The sequence below is a fragment of the Geotrypetes seraphini genome, chromosome 2 (genome assembly GCF_902459505.1).
Source record: "Geotrypetes seraphini chromosome 2, aGeoSer1.1, whole genome shotgun sequence".
Classification (NCBI taxonomy): domain Eukaryota; kingdom Metazoa; phylum Chordata; class Amphibia; order Gymnophiona; family Dermophiidae; genus Geotrypetes; species Geotrypetes seraphini.
In genome coordinates, this window is record NC_047085.1 from 260,825,858 (window position 1) to 260,838,531 (window position 12,674).

A 12,674-nucleotide genomic window follows, 5' to 3' on the forward strand; every position below is an offset into this window, starting at 1 on the left:
CTAAAGAGGTTTTGGAATTTCATCTCAACCAATCCATTGTTCTTCCAGTGTTCTTTCCAAAGCCTCATTCTTATCCTAGAGAATCAGCTCTTCATACTCTGGACTGTAAACGTTCTTTGGCTTTCTATTTGTAACGCACCAAAAAACACAGAACTGCTCCTCAACTTTTTGTCTCCTTCGATCCAAATAAGTTGGGACATCCTATCTCTAAGTGTACCATCTCCAACTGGATGGCTGCTTGTATCGTTTTCTGCTATGCCCGGGCTGGATTACCCCTACAGAGTAGAGTCACAGCCCATTAGGTCAGAGCAATGGCAGCTTCAGTAGCTTTCCTCAGATCTACACCTATTGAGGAACTTTGCAAGGCTGCTACTTGGTCCTCAGTTCATACTTTCACTTCTCACTGGATGTTTTCTCCAGATGGGATGGCCATTTTGGCCACAGTATTACAAAATTTATTCTCCTAAATTGCCAACACTCCCACCATCCCATTCTGGTTAGCTTGGAGGTCACCCATATGTGAGAATAGGCTGCCTGCTTGTCTTGGGATAAAGCACAGTTACTTACCATAACACCTGTTACGGTAAGTAACTGTGCTTTATCAGTAAGATATTTTGTAAACAGATACGTTTTCAAGGTTTTTCTAAAGCAAGTCAGCGAAAAGAGAGTTCTAATAACTGAAGGAAGATCATTCCAGATTTTCACCATAGTAAATGCCAAAGAATGTGAAAGCCTACCTAAAGTTTGAATCCCTTTAATGGAAGGGAATATTAATTAAATTTATGTATGTTCCTCATAGACTGAAGATAAGAATTAAAAGAGGAAATAATGGGGAAAATATCCCATATAAACTCTTAAAAATCACATTCGCACACTTAAACTGAACCCTCCAATATATCGGAAGCCAGTGCAATGCCCTCAGCAATGGAGTAACATGATCATATTTATTTTTACCATAAATTATTTTGGCAGCCGTGTTCTGAATAAGTTGTAATCTCTTCAAGTTACATTTACTTAAACCAATGTAAAGGGAATTGGCATAGTCTAGATAAGCCAATATTATAGCCTGAACCAATATAGTAAAATGATGTTGATGAAAAAAACTGCAAACTCTCCTTAGCATCTGTAAACTAAAAATTTATTTTTAGATATGTTATTAATTTGGTTGTCATAGAAAGAGTGGAATCCAAAACAAATCCCAGGATTCTAGATGAATATTCAATCTTTAGTGGAATATAGGGAACACTCAGTGTGGCAAGGTAAGAGGCAAAACTTATGTGTAATGCCTTGAGTCAAAGCAAGTATCTTCAAGCAAATGCAGTACTCAATAAGTGGCCAGTGATAACAGCTGAACAATAGGGTAATGTAATCAAACTTAGAAGCATGTGGAGGATCCGAAGTGCAGGCCAGAGTATATCACTTTGCAATGGTCCAGTTGTACATGGTATAAGTGTTGGTGCCCATGCAACAACCTAGGCTCTATTCTATAACTGAATCTGGGCACCCAGATGTCATTACTAATACTATCTTGGTGTACAGATTTTGGGCACCTAATCTTTAGCACCATTTAGAGAATTGCCCCTAGTAAATAATCAAATATTCCCTGCTTTCCAAAACACATCTTTCAAATGGGCTCCTGGAGTTACTATTTAAATTCTCAGTTTAGAACATAAACCCCCACCCTTTTACAAAACCATAGCACGGTTTTTAGCGCTGGCCACAGCTCCGATGCTCATATGAATTCTATGAGCCTTGGAGCTGTTACCACCACAGCTGGGGCTAAAAACTGCACTACGGTTTTGTAAAATTGGGGGAAAGTGACTATGTTCTGATACTATTGGTGAAAATAAATGTGAAGATATTCCTTTTGCAGTTTCACCTTAAATCAGTGCATAATTTTCCTGACCAGTGCTTTAAATCTTAATTTAAATTAATGTGATTTAGATTCATAATACTAGTCAAGAAGCAGAGTGAACTTTTAACACCGTTTTTATTGGATGAAAATAAAAAATCATCTTTTACAACAAACTGGTATTTGTATAAAGACTCAAATAGACATTACCAGCTAGGTATAAAATATTGTTTTACAATTAAATAAACCCACCACCCCACCTCCTCCCTCTTTAGCCAACCACCCCTTTATTTTTTTATTTTAATTTCTTATATACAGTACTCCCCCGAAATTCGCAGGGGTTCCGATCCAGTGCCGGCGGGTGAAGAAAATCACTTGCGGTCTGCTTCGACCGCCTCTTCCTGTAGTAAAGTTGGGCTACACCAATCAGGAGCTGCTTCGACACTGGATCAGTGAGCAAAAGAAAGCACAATGTAGCACTTATTACCTAAAACAGAATCTTTAAACAAGAGAAGGGCACAAACTCCAGCTCTTTCCCTCCTCTGAAAACCTTGCTCTAGACAGATGTTAATTCCTTTTCTTCAGATGCCTCCTACCCCTCCGCCAAAGTACTCCTTCTCAAAGCGCAGAAAATCTGCCTCACTGAAGACGCTCTTCTCTTCCTGTCTTTTCTTGTCTTTCTCTGCTGGATGATCTTTTGACTTCCTGCCCTGGTTCTGACTTACAATCTGTGCAAAAGGAAGAGAAGAGAAACAACAGTTTAATGGTCTTTTTCCTTCTTTACCACACTACATCATGAAGGGATACTGGACAAGAAAATAAATAGCTTTAAACTCTCAGCTCAGCCCTGGGATCTGAGCCTTCATTTTGCAGCTACTCAGTTTTCCCCTTTATTTATTTATTTTTAACTTACATGTTACCCCCCTCCCTCCACACTAGTTGTCATCTTTGAGTGAAGATATACAGTAATTCCCTGCATCCCCTCTCCTTAGGGTGTCTGAACACTACCTTTGCATCCTTCCTACCCAAGCAAGGTACAGTGGTGCCTCGCATAACGGACGCCTCGCACAGCGAACGCTGCGCACAACGAACTTTATGTCTTGATTCGTACAACGAACTTCGTTTCACACAACGAAGTCGCCCGAGCTGCATCCTTCCGCGCAGGCACTGCGCTTAACTGCCCTCTCTCCGCCTGGCTCCCTCTTGCCCCCCCCCGACTCCCCGACACGATCGGGGCAAGAGGGAGCCCAAGCCCTCTTGCCCCCCCGACTCCCCGACACGATCGGGGCAAGAGGGAGCCCAAGCCCTCTTGCCCCCCCGACTCCCCGACACGATCGGGGCAAGAGGGAGCTCAAGCCCTCTTGCCCCCCCGACTCCCCGACACGATCGGGGCAAGAGGGAGCCCAAGCCCTCTTGCCCCCCCGACTCCCCGACACGATCGGGGTAAGAGGGAGCTCAAGCCCTCTTGCCCCCCCGACTCCCCGACACGATCGGGGCAAGAGGGAGCCCAAGCCCTCTTGCCCCCCCGACTCCCCGACACGATCGGGGCAAGAGGGAGCTCAAGCCCTCTTGCCCCCCCGACTCCCCGACACGATCGGGGCAAGAGGGAGCCCAAGCCCTCTTGCCCCCCCGACTCCCCGACACGATCGGGCCAGGAGGGAGCCCAAGTCCTCCTGGCCACGGCGACCCCCTAACCCCACCCTGCACTACATTACGGGCAGGAGGGATCCCAGGCCCTCCTGCCCTCGACGCAAACCCCCCCTCCCCCCAACGACCGCCCCCCCCAAGAACCTCCGACCGCCCCCCAGCCGACCCGCGACCCCCCTGGCCGACCCCCACGACACCCCCAACCCCCTTCCCCGTACCTTTCTGTAGTTGGCCGGACAGACGGGAGCCAAACCCGCCTGTCCGGCAGGCAGCCAACGACGGAATGAGGCCGGATTGGCCCATCCGTCCCAAAGCTCCGCCTACTGGTGGAGTCTAAGGCGCCTGGGCCAATCAGAATAGGCCCGGGAGCCTTAGGTCCCTCCTGGGGGCGGGGCCTGAGGCACATGGGCCCAACCCGACCATGTGCCTCAGGCCCTGCCCCCAGGAGGGACCTAAGGCTCCCGGGCCTATTCTGATTGGCCCAGGCGCCTTAGGCCCCACCAGTAGGCGGAGCTTTGGGACGGATGGGCCAATCCGGCCTCATTCCGTCGTTGGCTGCCTGCCGGACAGGCGGGTTTGGCTCCCGTCTGTCCGGCCAACTACAGAAAGGTACGGGGAAGGGGGTTGGGGGTGTCGTGGGGGTCGGCCAGGGGGGTCGCGGGTCGGCTGGGGGGGCGGTCGGAGGTTCTTGGGGGGGGGGGCGGTCGTTGGGGGGAGGGGGGGTTTGCGTCGAGGGCAGGAGGGCCTGGGATCCCTCCTGCCCGTAATGTAGTGCAGGGTGGGGTTAGGGAGTCGCCGTGGCCAGGAGGACTTGGGCTCCCTCCTGGCCCGATATTGTCGGGGAGTTGGGGAATCGGCGGGGCAAGAGGGCTTGGGCTCCCTCTTGCCCCGATCGTGTCGGGGAGTCGGGGGGGGCAAGAGGGCTTGGGCTCCCTCTTGCCCCGATCGTGTCGGGGAGTCGGGGGGCAAGAGGGCTTGGGCTCCCTCTTGCCCCGATCGTGTCGGGGAGTCGGGGGGGCAAGAGGGCTTGAGCTCCCTCTTGCCCCGATCGTGTCGGGGGTGCCAGGGACCACACGGAGTCACCCACCGTACCACCCGATTCGGGTAAGCGCAGGTATCGGTGGGTGGCTTATTTGCGGGGGGGTGCCTTATTTTACATTTTTTTCTAAAAAGGGGGGGCTGTCTTATTTGATGGCCCTGCCTTATCATCGGGGAAACACGGTAGAAAAAAAAAAAAATGAACAGTTAAGTCCCAGTTTTTGCCGCTGAGACTCTGCCCTCTCTCACTGTAAAATTAGACTCTACTTAGTCTGTCTTTAAATTTAAAAAATGTGTGTTGTTTTAAAAAACAATTATGTTTTTAGATGTATCTAAATAAAAATAATAACCAAAAATTTATCTTTTTTTATGTCATCTTAGCATATTTTATGCTGCAGAACGAATTATTTTTTTTTACATGTATTCCTATGGGAAAACGCGTTTCACATAACGAACGTTTCACATAACAAACTTGCTCCTGGAACCAATTAAGTTCGTTGTGTGAGGCACCACTGTAATAGAAAATCAAACATGGACCTTTCATGTGAGAGTGCACAGCCAAATAATGGCCACACTGGAAGTGTAGATAGTTGGCTATTTGCAAGTTCTAATGATTTTGATCTGAAAAAGTATTTTAAAACATTGTGTTGTAGGCATGAGTTTTCTTGCAATATTAAATAAAAAGCCTTTCAGTCTGCCAGTCTGAAGAAAAAAAGCAGGTTACCCAGACACAATGTGGTTTTATTTTGGCCCTGAAGCTCATTTCTGCTGCTTGTGGGCATTCTACTCAGTGGGTATAGGTGGGTCACTACTGAGGCTATTGGAACATGAACTGTAATTCACAGATACTCAGTATTTTCATCTTTTTAAAGTTAAAATCCATTTATATTAATAAAGATACAAGGAACTTTGTAGAACATTATCCCAAGACAAGAGATAAGAACAGAATGGAAATCTTACATATACCATACAAATAACAAGCAGAGAATAAATTTTAAAATGAATCCCTCAACTCATTCTAAACTGAAGTGAAAGGCCTTATTTCTTATAACCTCCTACTTTATTAAGCAAAAAACGCTTCCTTATATTCCCCCTCCCCCAATCCAACTAAACTGAGTAATACACCCAACCTGAAGGGATATAAACCCAAATCCAACAACACAACATTTCAATGAACCCAAATTATTATAAATGCCATTTATTTAAGATTTCTCTTGGAGACAAGATTTGATACATGTGTTCCAAATAGCTAAGAATAACCTGTGCTTAAACATAGAAACATGATGGCAGATAAAGGCCAAATGGCCCATCCGCAGAAACCATTATCTCTTTCCCTTTCCAAGAGAACCCATGTGCCTATCCCAGGTCCTCTTGAATTCAGAGACAGTCTCTGTCTCCACCACCCCTTCCGGGAGACTGTTCCATGCATCTACCACCCTTTCTGTAAAATAGTATTTCCTTAGATTTCTCCTCTTAACTTCATCCTATGCTCCCTCATTCCAGAGCTTCCTTTCATTACATAGGCATTTAAACGTCTATCATATTTCCCCTCTCCCGCCTTTCCTCCAGATTGAGATCTTTAAGTCTGCCTTATGATGAAGACCACATACCATTTTAGAAGCCGTCCTCTGGACCTATTCCATCCTTTTTATATCTTTTTGAAGGTGCAGCCTCCAGAATTGTACACAATATTCTAAATGAGGTCTCACCAAAGTCTTATATAGGGGCATCAATACCTCTTTTTTCCTACTGGCCACACCTTTCCCTATGCAACCTAGCATCCCTCTAGCTTTCGCCGTCACCTTTTCAACCTGTTTGGCCACATTAAGATCATCACATACAATCACATCCAAGTTCCGCTCGTCACCCCCTAAAAACTGTACCGTTCCCTCGGGTTTTTACAGCCCAAATGCATGATCTTGCATTTATTAGCATTAAATTTTAGCTGCCAAAAGCGAGATCCACTTTAGTTCCCACATCATAAAGGTATGTGGTTGATTTTGCCATTGCCAGAATGAAGGGGAATCTGTTGAGAAGATGCACTTTTTCCCACGAAAGTAACCTTTTGAACAACTAACTTATGGCACTTACTTCACACACCCAGATCTCCCCCACAGAGCACTAAGGAGCTTGGAGGTTTTCACAGGAGTGGGAACATGCAAAGGATCAGTGAAGCTGAAAAATGTCTACTCTGCTTCTGGCTCAATGGACAAACATGGTTCTGGTGCAATCTAAAAAAAACACCTGGATCATAGGGCCTGCCTCCTATTGAAGTTTCTCTCAGTTCTCCAGATAACTCCTCCCCCTCCACCTAATCTTCTCATTGCAGGGTTGTCCCAAGAGGTTCCCCAGTCCTCTTGGGGCTTCAAGAGAGGACTGCTGCTACACTTCAGTCAGTTTCCTTTGTTAAATTACCTTCAGTAATTGTGGTAGTGGACTCTCAGCTAGAAGCCCCTTAAGTGGATGAAGCAAAGATATTTGGCTTCTTAATTTGCAAATGGAAGGGTTACTTAAATCAGTTATTTCTTAGTCTGTCTCTTTTTCAGTAGAAATGGTGGACAAGTTAACTAACGTTGATTCAAATGTTTCTGTTTGGACAAACGGGTTTCAGGATTTGTAAGCTCAAGTTGCATAATTCCAGAATAGTTCTGTTTCTGCAATTAAAGATTCATGTGTTTTGCATTCAAAGTTAGAAATGATGGAGAATGTACTTAGAATTTGCGCTTTACATTTTCCCTCAATTTATTTGTTATCACCTGAGATTCTATTACGGAAGTATTTTAAGGAGATATTAAAGTTGGGAAATGCTTAATGTTTGGTAATTGTTACTATTTGCCTTTAAAGAGGAAGCTCCAGTCTAAATCAAGTCTCTAACCTCGTTGTGACACATTTGCGGCCCACAGGTCTGAGCTGTCATTTGCCTTACTTTCTGATCAGTACTTGAGCGCTAATTGGCTCAGGCACTGACAGGAAAAAAAAAGCCAAATAAAGATCAGCAGGAGAGATGCCCACTGTCTCTCTTGCCGCGTTGCACAATCGCCCCACCCTGCAGCGGGAGAGATGCTCGCTCCTGCCACCAAGCAATGCCCCCCAATACCACTCCTGGCAGTAGGAGAGATGCCCACTCACTCCTGCCAAGCAACGCACCCCAACACCCCCCTGGTAGTGGGAGAGATGCCCACTCCCTCCTGCCACCACGCAACCCCTCCGTGCCTCCCTCATACCTTGCTTATGATGACTGGCCAGAGAGATGCCTACTTCCTCCAGCCAGCAGGCCCTCTTCTTCAAAATGGCAGGCCTTCCTTTCCCCAGTGCATCCTGGGATGCACCGGGGAGAGGCCTAAGGCTCCGATTAGTCCAGGTTAAGGCCCCTCTTATGGTCTGGAGGTGCCAGTAGCGTTAAAAAAGCGCTGAACAGCAGTTTTTTTAATGGGCATAGATGTTGTGCGTGTATTATATACACGGAATATTTGTCTCCATTAAAAAAAAGCTGTGCCGGGACCTCCCAGTCCCTCCTACCTTTGGCCACCTGGACTCTCCCTCTGCCGCCGGAGACCCTGCGACTCCCCCCCCCCCCAAACCCATACCTTTTAGATGAAAATCTGGCAGAAGGGATGCCCACTCCCTCCTGCTGACTCAGTCAAAAAATACTCAAGGGCCAAAAAGCTCAACAATTCTTATCTGTTGAGTGACTACAAATGGATAATACAATTTGTAAGAAAAGTCACTCTGTAAAGTTCAAAAGAATGACCAAGATTTAATTCATATCTTCTCCTAATCAAACTCTGCTCAGATACATGAAGGCAGTTACCACCGCCTCACCACCCAATCATTGCAGTGTTCAATATGGGTCAGAACAAATGCTGATAATTATTATTTGGAGTATGGAGAGGAAGTAATCTGTCTGTAAACAAGCGATTTCATGTAAAGTTTATGAGACTACACCCTAAAAAAAGAGTTGAATTTTAATGCCGGTTCCCGTGGCACGTCGGAACTAGAAAGATTTAAAAGCTAAGTCTCTTAAACTTGAAATTTAATCTAATCTAATCTAAACCTTAAGTTTATATACCGCATCATCTCCATGAGAATGGAGCTCGACATGGTTTACAAGAACTTAAAATAGTGGGTAGAGAAGAAGAAAAAGGATTACATGAACTTATGTGTAGAAGGGGGGAGAGAAAGGGGGGAAAGATAGAGCTACAATTTGCTGAAAAGCCAGGTTTTCAGTTGTTTGCGGAATAACTGAAGGGAGCTCAGGTTCCGCAGCGGGGTGGTGAGGTCGTTCCAAAGACCTGTGATTTTGAAGAGAAGGGATTTTCCCAGTTTGCCTGAATAGTGGATGCCGCGTGGAGAGGGGAAGGCTAGTTTAAGCCTTTGGGCAGTTCTGGAGGAGTCGGGACTGGGAGGAGTTGAAAGACAGTGGGATAAGAGGAGGCAGGATTCCGTGAATGATCTTGAAAGCCAGGCAGGAACATTTGAAATGGATTCTGGAGATTATTGGGAGCCAATGAAGTTTGGCAAGGAGTGGGGAGGCATGGTCAGACTTGCGTTTTGAGAAGATCAGTTTGGCTGCAGTATTCTGGATTAGCTGGAGTCTTAGAATACTTTTTTTTGATAGATTTAAGTAGATGGCGTTGCAGTAATCTAGTTTGGAGAGGATGATGGATTGGACAAGGATGGCAAAGTGTTGTTGGCTGAAGTAGGATTTAGCTTTCCTCAGCATGTGAAGGCTGAAAAAGCATGATTTTGCCAAGGAGTTGAGGTGGTCATTGAGGGAGAGAGAGGAATTGATAGTGATACCAAGGACCTTGCATGAGAACTCGAGCTGTAGTGTATCGCCTGTGGGTAGTGTGAAAAGTGTGGGCAGGTGTTCGAATTTTGGGCCGAGCCAGAGTAGTTTTGTTTTAGATTCGTTTAGTTTCATCTGTACCGAGAGGGACCAGGCACGGAGTCTCATTATGCAAGCTGTAATGTTTTCGTGGAGGTTGGTGAGGTTCTGGTCAGTCTCAAGGAGGACAAGGATGTCATCTGCATAAGTGTAGATTGTTTCAAGGGGGGATAGTTGAAAGAGTTTCAGGGAGGACATGTAGATGTTAAAGAGAATAGGGGAAAGGGGTGATCCTTGAGGGACACCACAAGATGGAGTCCAAGGAGTGGACATGGTGCCATTTGTGTTGACGGTGTAGGAACGGGAGCGTAAGAAGTTTGAGAACCACATTAGGACGGTGGAGTTGATTCCAATCTCGGAAAGTTGGTAAAGTAGTATGTCGTGATGGACGACATCAAAAGCAGCGGAAAGATCGAATTGTAGTAGGACAACGAATTTGTTACGTGAGTGTAGTTGTTGTACCTTTGAAATTAGGGAAACTAGGAGGGATTCAGTGCTAAAGCAGGGTCTGAAGCCAAGTTGGTAGGGGTGAAGAATGGAGAATCTCTCGAGATAGGAGGAGAGCTGGGTAGCAACTATGGTTTCTAGAAGTTTGGTAAGTAGAGGGATATTTGCTATGGGAATATAAGTTGAAGAATTAGCCCAAATAATAATTATCAGCATTTGTTCTGACCCATATTGAACACTGCAATGATTGGGTGGTGAGGCGGTAGTAACTGCCTTCATGTCTCTGAACAGAGTTCAATTAGGAGAAGATATGAATTAAATCTTGGTCATTCTATTGAACTTTACAGAGTCACTCCCTCCTGCTGGCAGGCCCACTTCTTCAAAATGACAGACCTTCCCCTTCCCGGTGCATCCTGTGATATACTGGGCAGGGACTAAGAATCGGATTGGATGTGCTTAGATGTATGAATAGAGCTGATTAAATATTTTTATACAATTATCTTATGCATTGATTCATTTTTTTAAATAAATCATTTTAGATTGAATTATTACTATTAATGTCCGAGTCAAATTGTAGACTCCTGAGGAAGGTACTTAGGTGCTGAAACACTGCCTGTGTAGAGTCCAGTCGTGTTCAGATTTATGTTTAAATCATATTTATTCAGCAACAGAAAACAAACACAGCCAACACGTGAACCAGCAATACAGAAAAAAAAGAGTATCAAAACCAGTAAATAGCAAGCTTAAACATTTTACAATTTTAACCCATCCCATCCTCCCCCACCCACCAGCCAACCACCCACCCATCCCAAGGCAAGGGAGCAAAGAAAATAAAAGAGAGAGAAAAAAAAAAAAAAAGGGAGGACAAGAGGAAGATACATTGTTTGATGTGCACAGCATCTCAGAAGTCTACTCCTTGCGACGGGGGAAAAGGAGTTCCAGAAGGGTCCCCAAATGTGCATAAACTGCTGGCCTGCTGAAGATTTCAGAGTTTTGAGCTGGGTGCGCTCCATTTTCAGCAAAGTGAAGAGTGGGGGCCCATTGCTCCAGCCAAAGCAACAAGATAGTCTTTTTTCCTTGAAGCATCGCTCGTTGAAGAAAAGCAGGGTAGCCCTTCAGAGTAGGGGATTGCAGAGAGAAAACATCAAAGAGGACATTTGCCTCCAGCTTTACGCCACACTTCCAAAGAGAAGAGAGGGCCTGCAACAATAGGTCCCAAAAGTGTTGCACCGGGGCACTGCCAGAACATATGTCCCAAAGTTGCCTCCTGGCATCCATACTTAAGACAGCCGGAGGTCTGAGCTATTCCAGCCAAATAGGCCCGGCGGGGAGATATATGTAGACGAAGAGCAAATTTATACTGGAGCTCCCAACTGGCTACATGGATTGTGACCTTGTGAATAGCAAGAACAAAGGATTTGAAAGTAGCTTTTAACAGAGTAATGGAAAGATCCGACTCCCATGCTGCGGCATAAGCTCGGTACATAAGGGCTGGAGAAGAGTCCAATAGAGCTCTGTGATGGTATCTTAGAGTAACTTTATTTTGAGTCCGCAGAGTAAATAAAAATCCTAATTCCTCCTGGACATCTTCAGTCAGATCAGTTCAACAGAGACACCATATGTAATTACGAAGTTGTAGGTAAGGAAATATATCCCGCGGAGAAAGAGAGAACTCCCTTTGTAAGTCCGAAAAGGGCATCATTTTGCTCTCCTCTTTAAGCACATGAAAAAGATAATGAATGCCCTTCTGCGCCCAGCATTGAAAGTCCGGAGAAGAGGTACCCACTGGAAAGTGTGGACTGTCTCTAATGGCCAGGTAAGGAGAAGCCTTAGCAGAAAAATGATGGCGTCTGGAAATCCATCTCCATGCGGCAACAGCTGTAGGAAGCAGGTGAGACAGCGTGGCAACAGATGGGGAACGCAATCTCAGAACATGGAGGTAACAGCTGAAGTACACAGAACCCAAGAGTGACAGTTCAAGGCTAGTAGTGGTGAAGTCCTCAGCAGATCGAAACCAATCACTTACATGCCTCATAGCAAAAGCAACAGTAAGGAATTTGACATTTAAAAGGCCCAGGCCTCCCATGGGGGACCGGGATACAAAGTGCAGTGTAAGATAGCCTCGCCCTCTTTCCCAGCCACAGATAAGCCTGTAAATACCTTTGCAATCTCCGATCATCGCTATCCCTCAAAAAGAGGGGAAGGATCTAGAAAACATACATCCACTTTGGAGCTAAAAGCATGTTAAACAAATGGATTCTACCAAGCAAGGAAAGAGGGTAGGCTCGCCAAAGATTTAACTGCACAGCAGTATGTTGCAATAAGGATTGCACATTAAGAGCATACAAATGAGAAAGGGGAACCGGAATTAAAACCCCTAAATATTTGATATGGCCTACTGCCCATTGCAAAGGAAAGGGGCCCACCCACGAGGCCCTAACCTCGGGAAGCAGAGGAAGAGCCTGAGACTTACGATCATTTAAGGTAAACCCAGAGAAGGCCCCAAAGCGAGAGATGGTATCCAAAAGAGCAGGTAAAGACTCCTGAGGGTCAGTGAGCACCAGCAGAAGATCATCAGCATAGGCAAGGGCCTTGACTGGGACAGCCGTCAGTGTGACCCGTTTGATATCTGGGGACAGTCGAAGCAAGGAAAGTAACGGCTCTAACGTTAAAAGAAAAAACAATGGGGAAAGGGGACACCCCTGCCTGGTTCCTCGAGCTATGGGAAAAGGAGGGGACTAACTAACTAACACACAAGCAGTCAGATTATGAGATAGAGCTTTAATAGCTTGGAAAAACATG

The 12,674-nt window shown here is 45.7% G+C and overlaps 1 protein-coding gene across 1 annotated transcript in view; it reads right to left on the reverse strand.

Moving 5' to 3' along the window:
- Nucleotides 1-1,973: 1,973 nt before the first annotated feature.
- Nucleotides 1,974-12,674, reverse strand: part of RPS19BP1 (ribosomal protein S19 binding protein 1) — a 29,425-nt gene continuing 18,724 nt past the window's right edge. Inside the window, exon 4 of the mRNA XM_033934191.1 lies at nt 1,974-2,580. Within this exon, the coding sequence (XP_033790082.1) occupies nt 2,434-2,580 (147 nt within the window). The 3' untranslated portion in view covers nt 1,974-2,433. The remainder of the gene's footprint in view (nt 2,581-12,674) is intronic.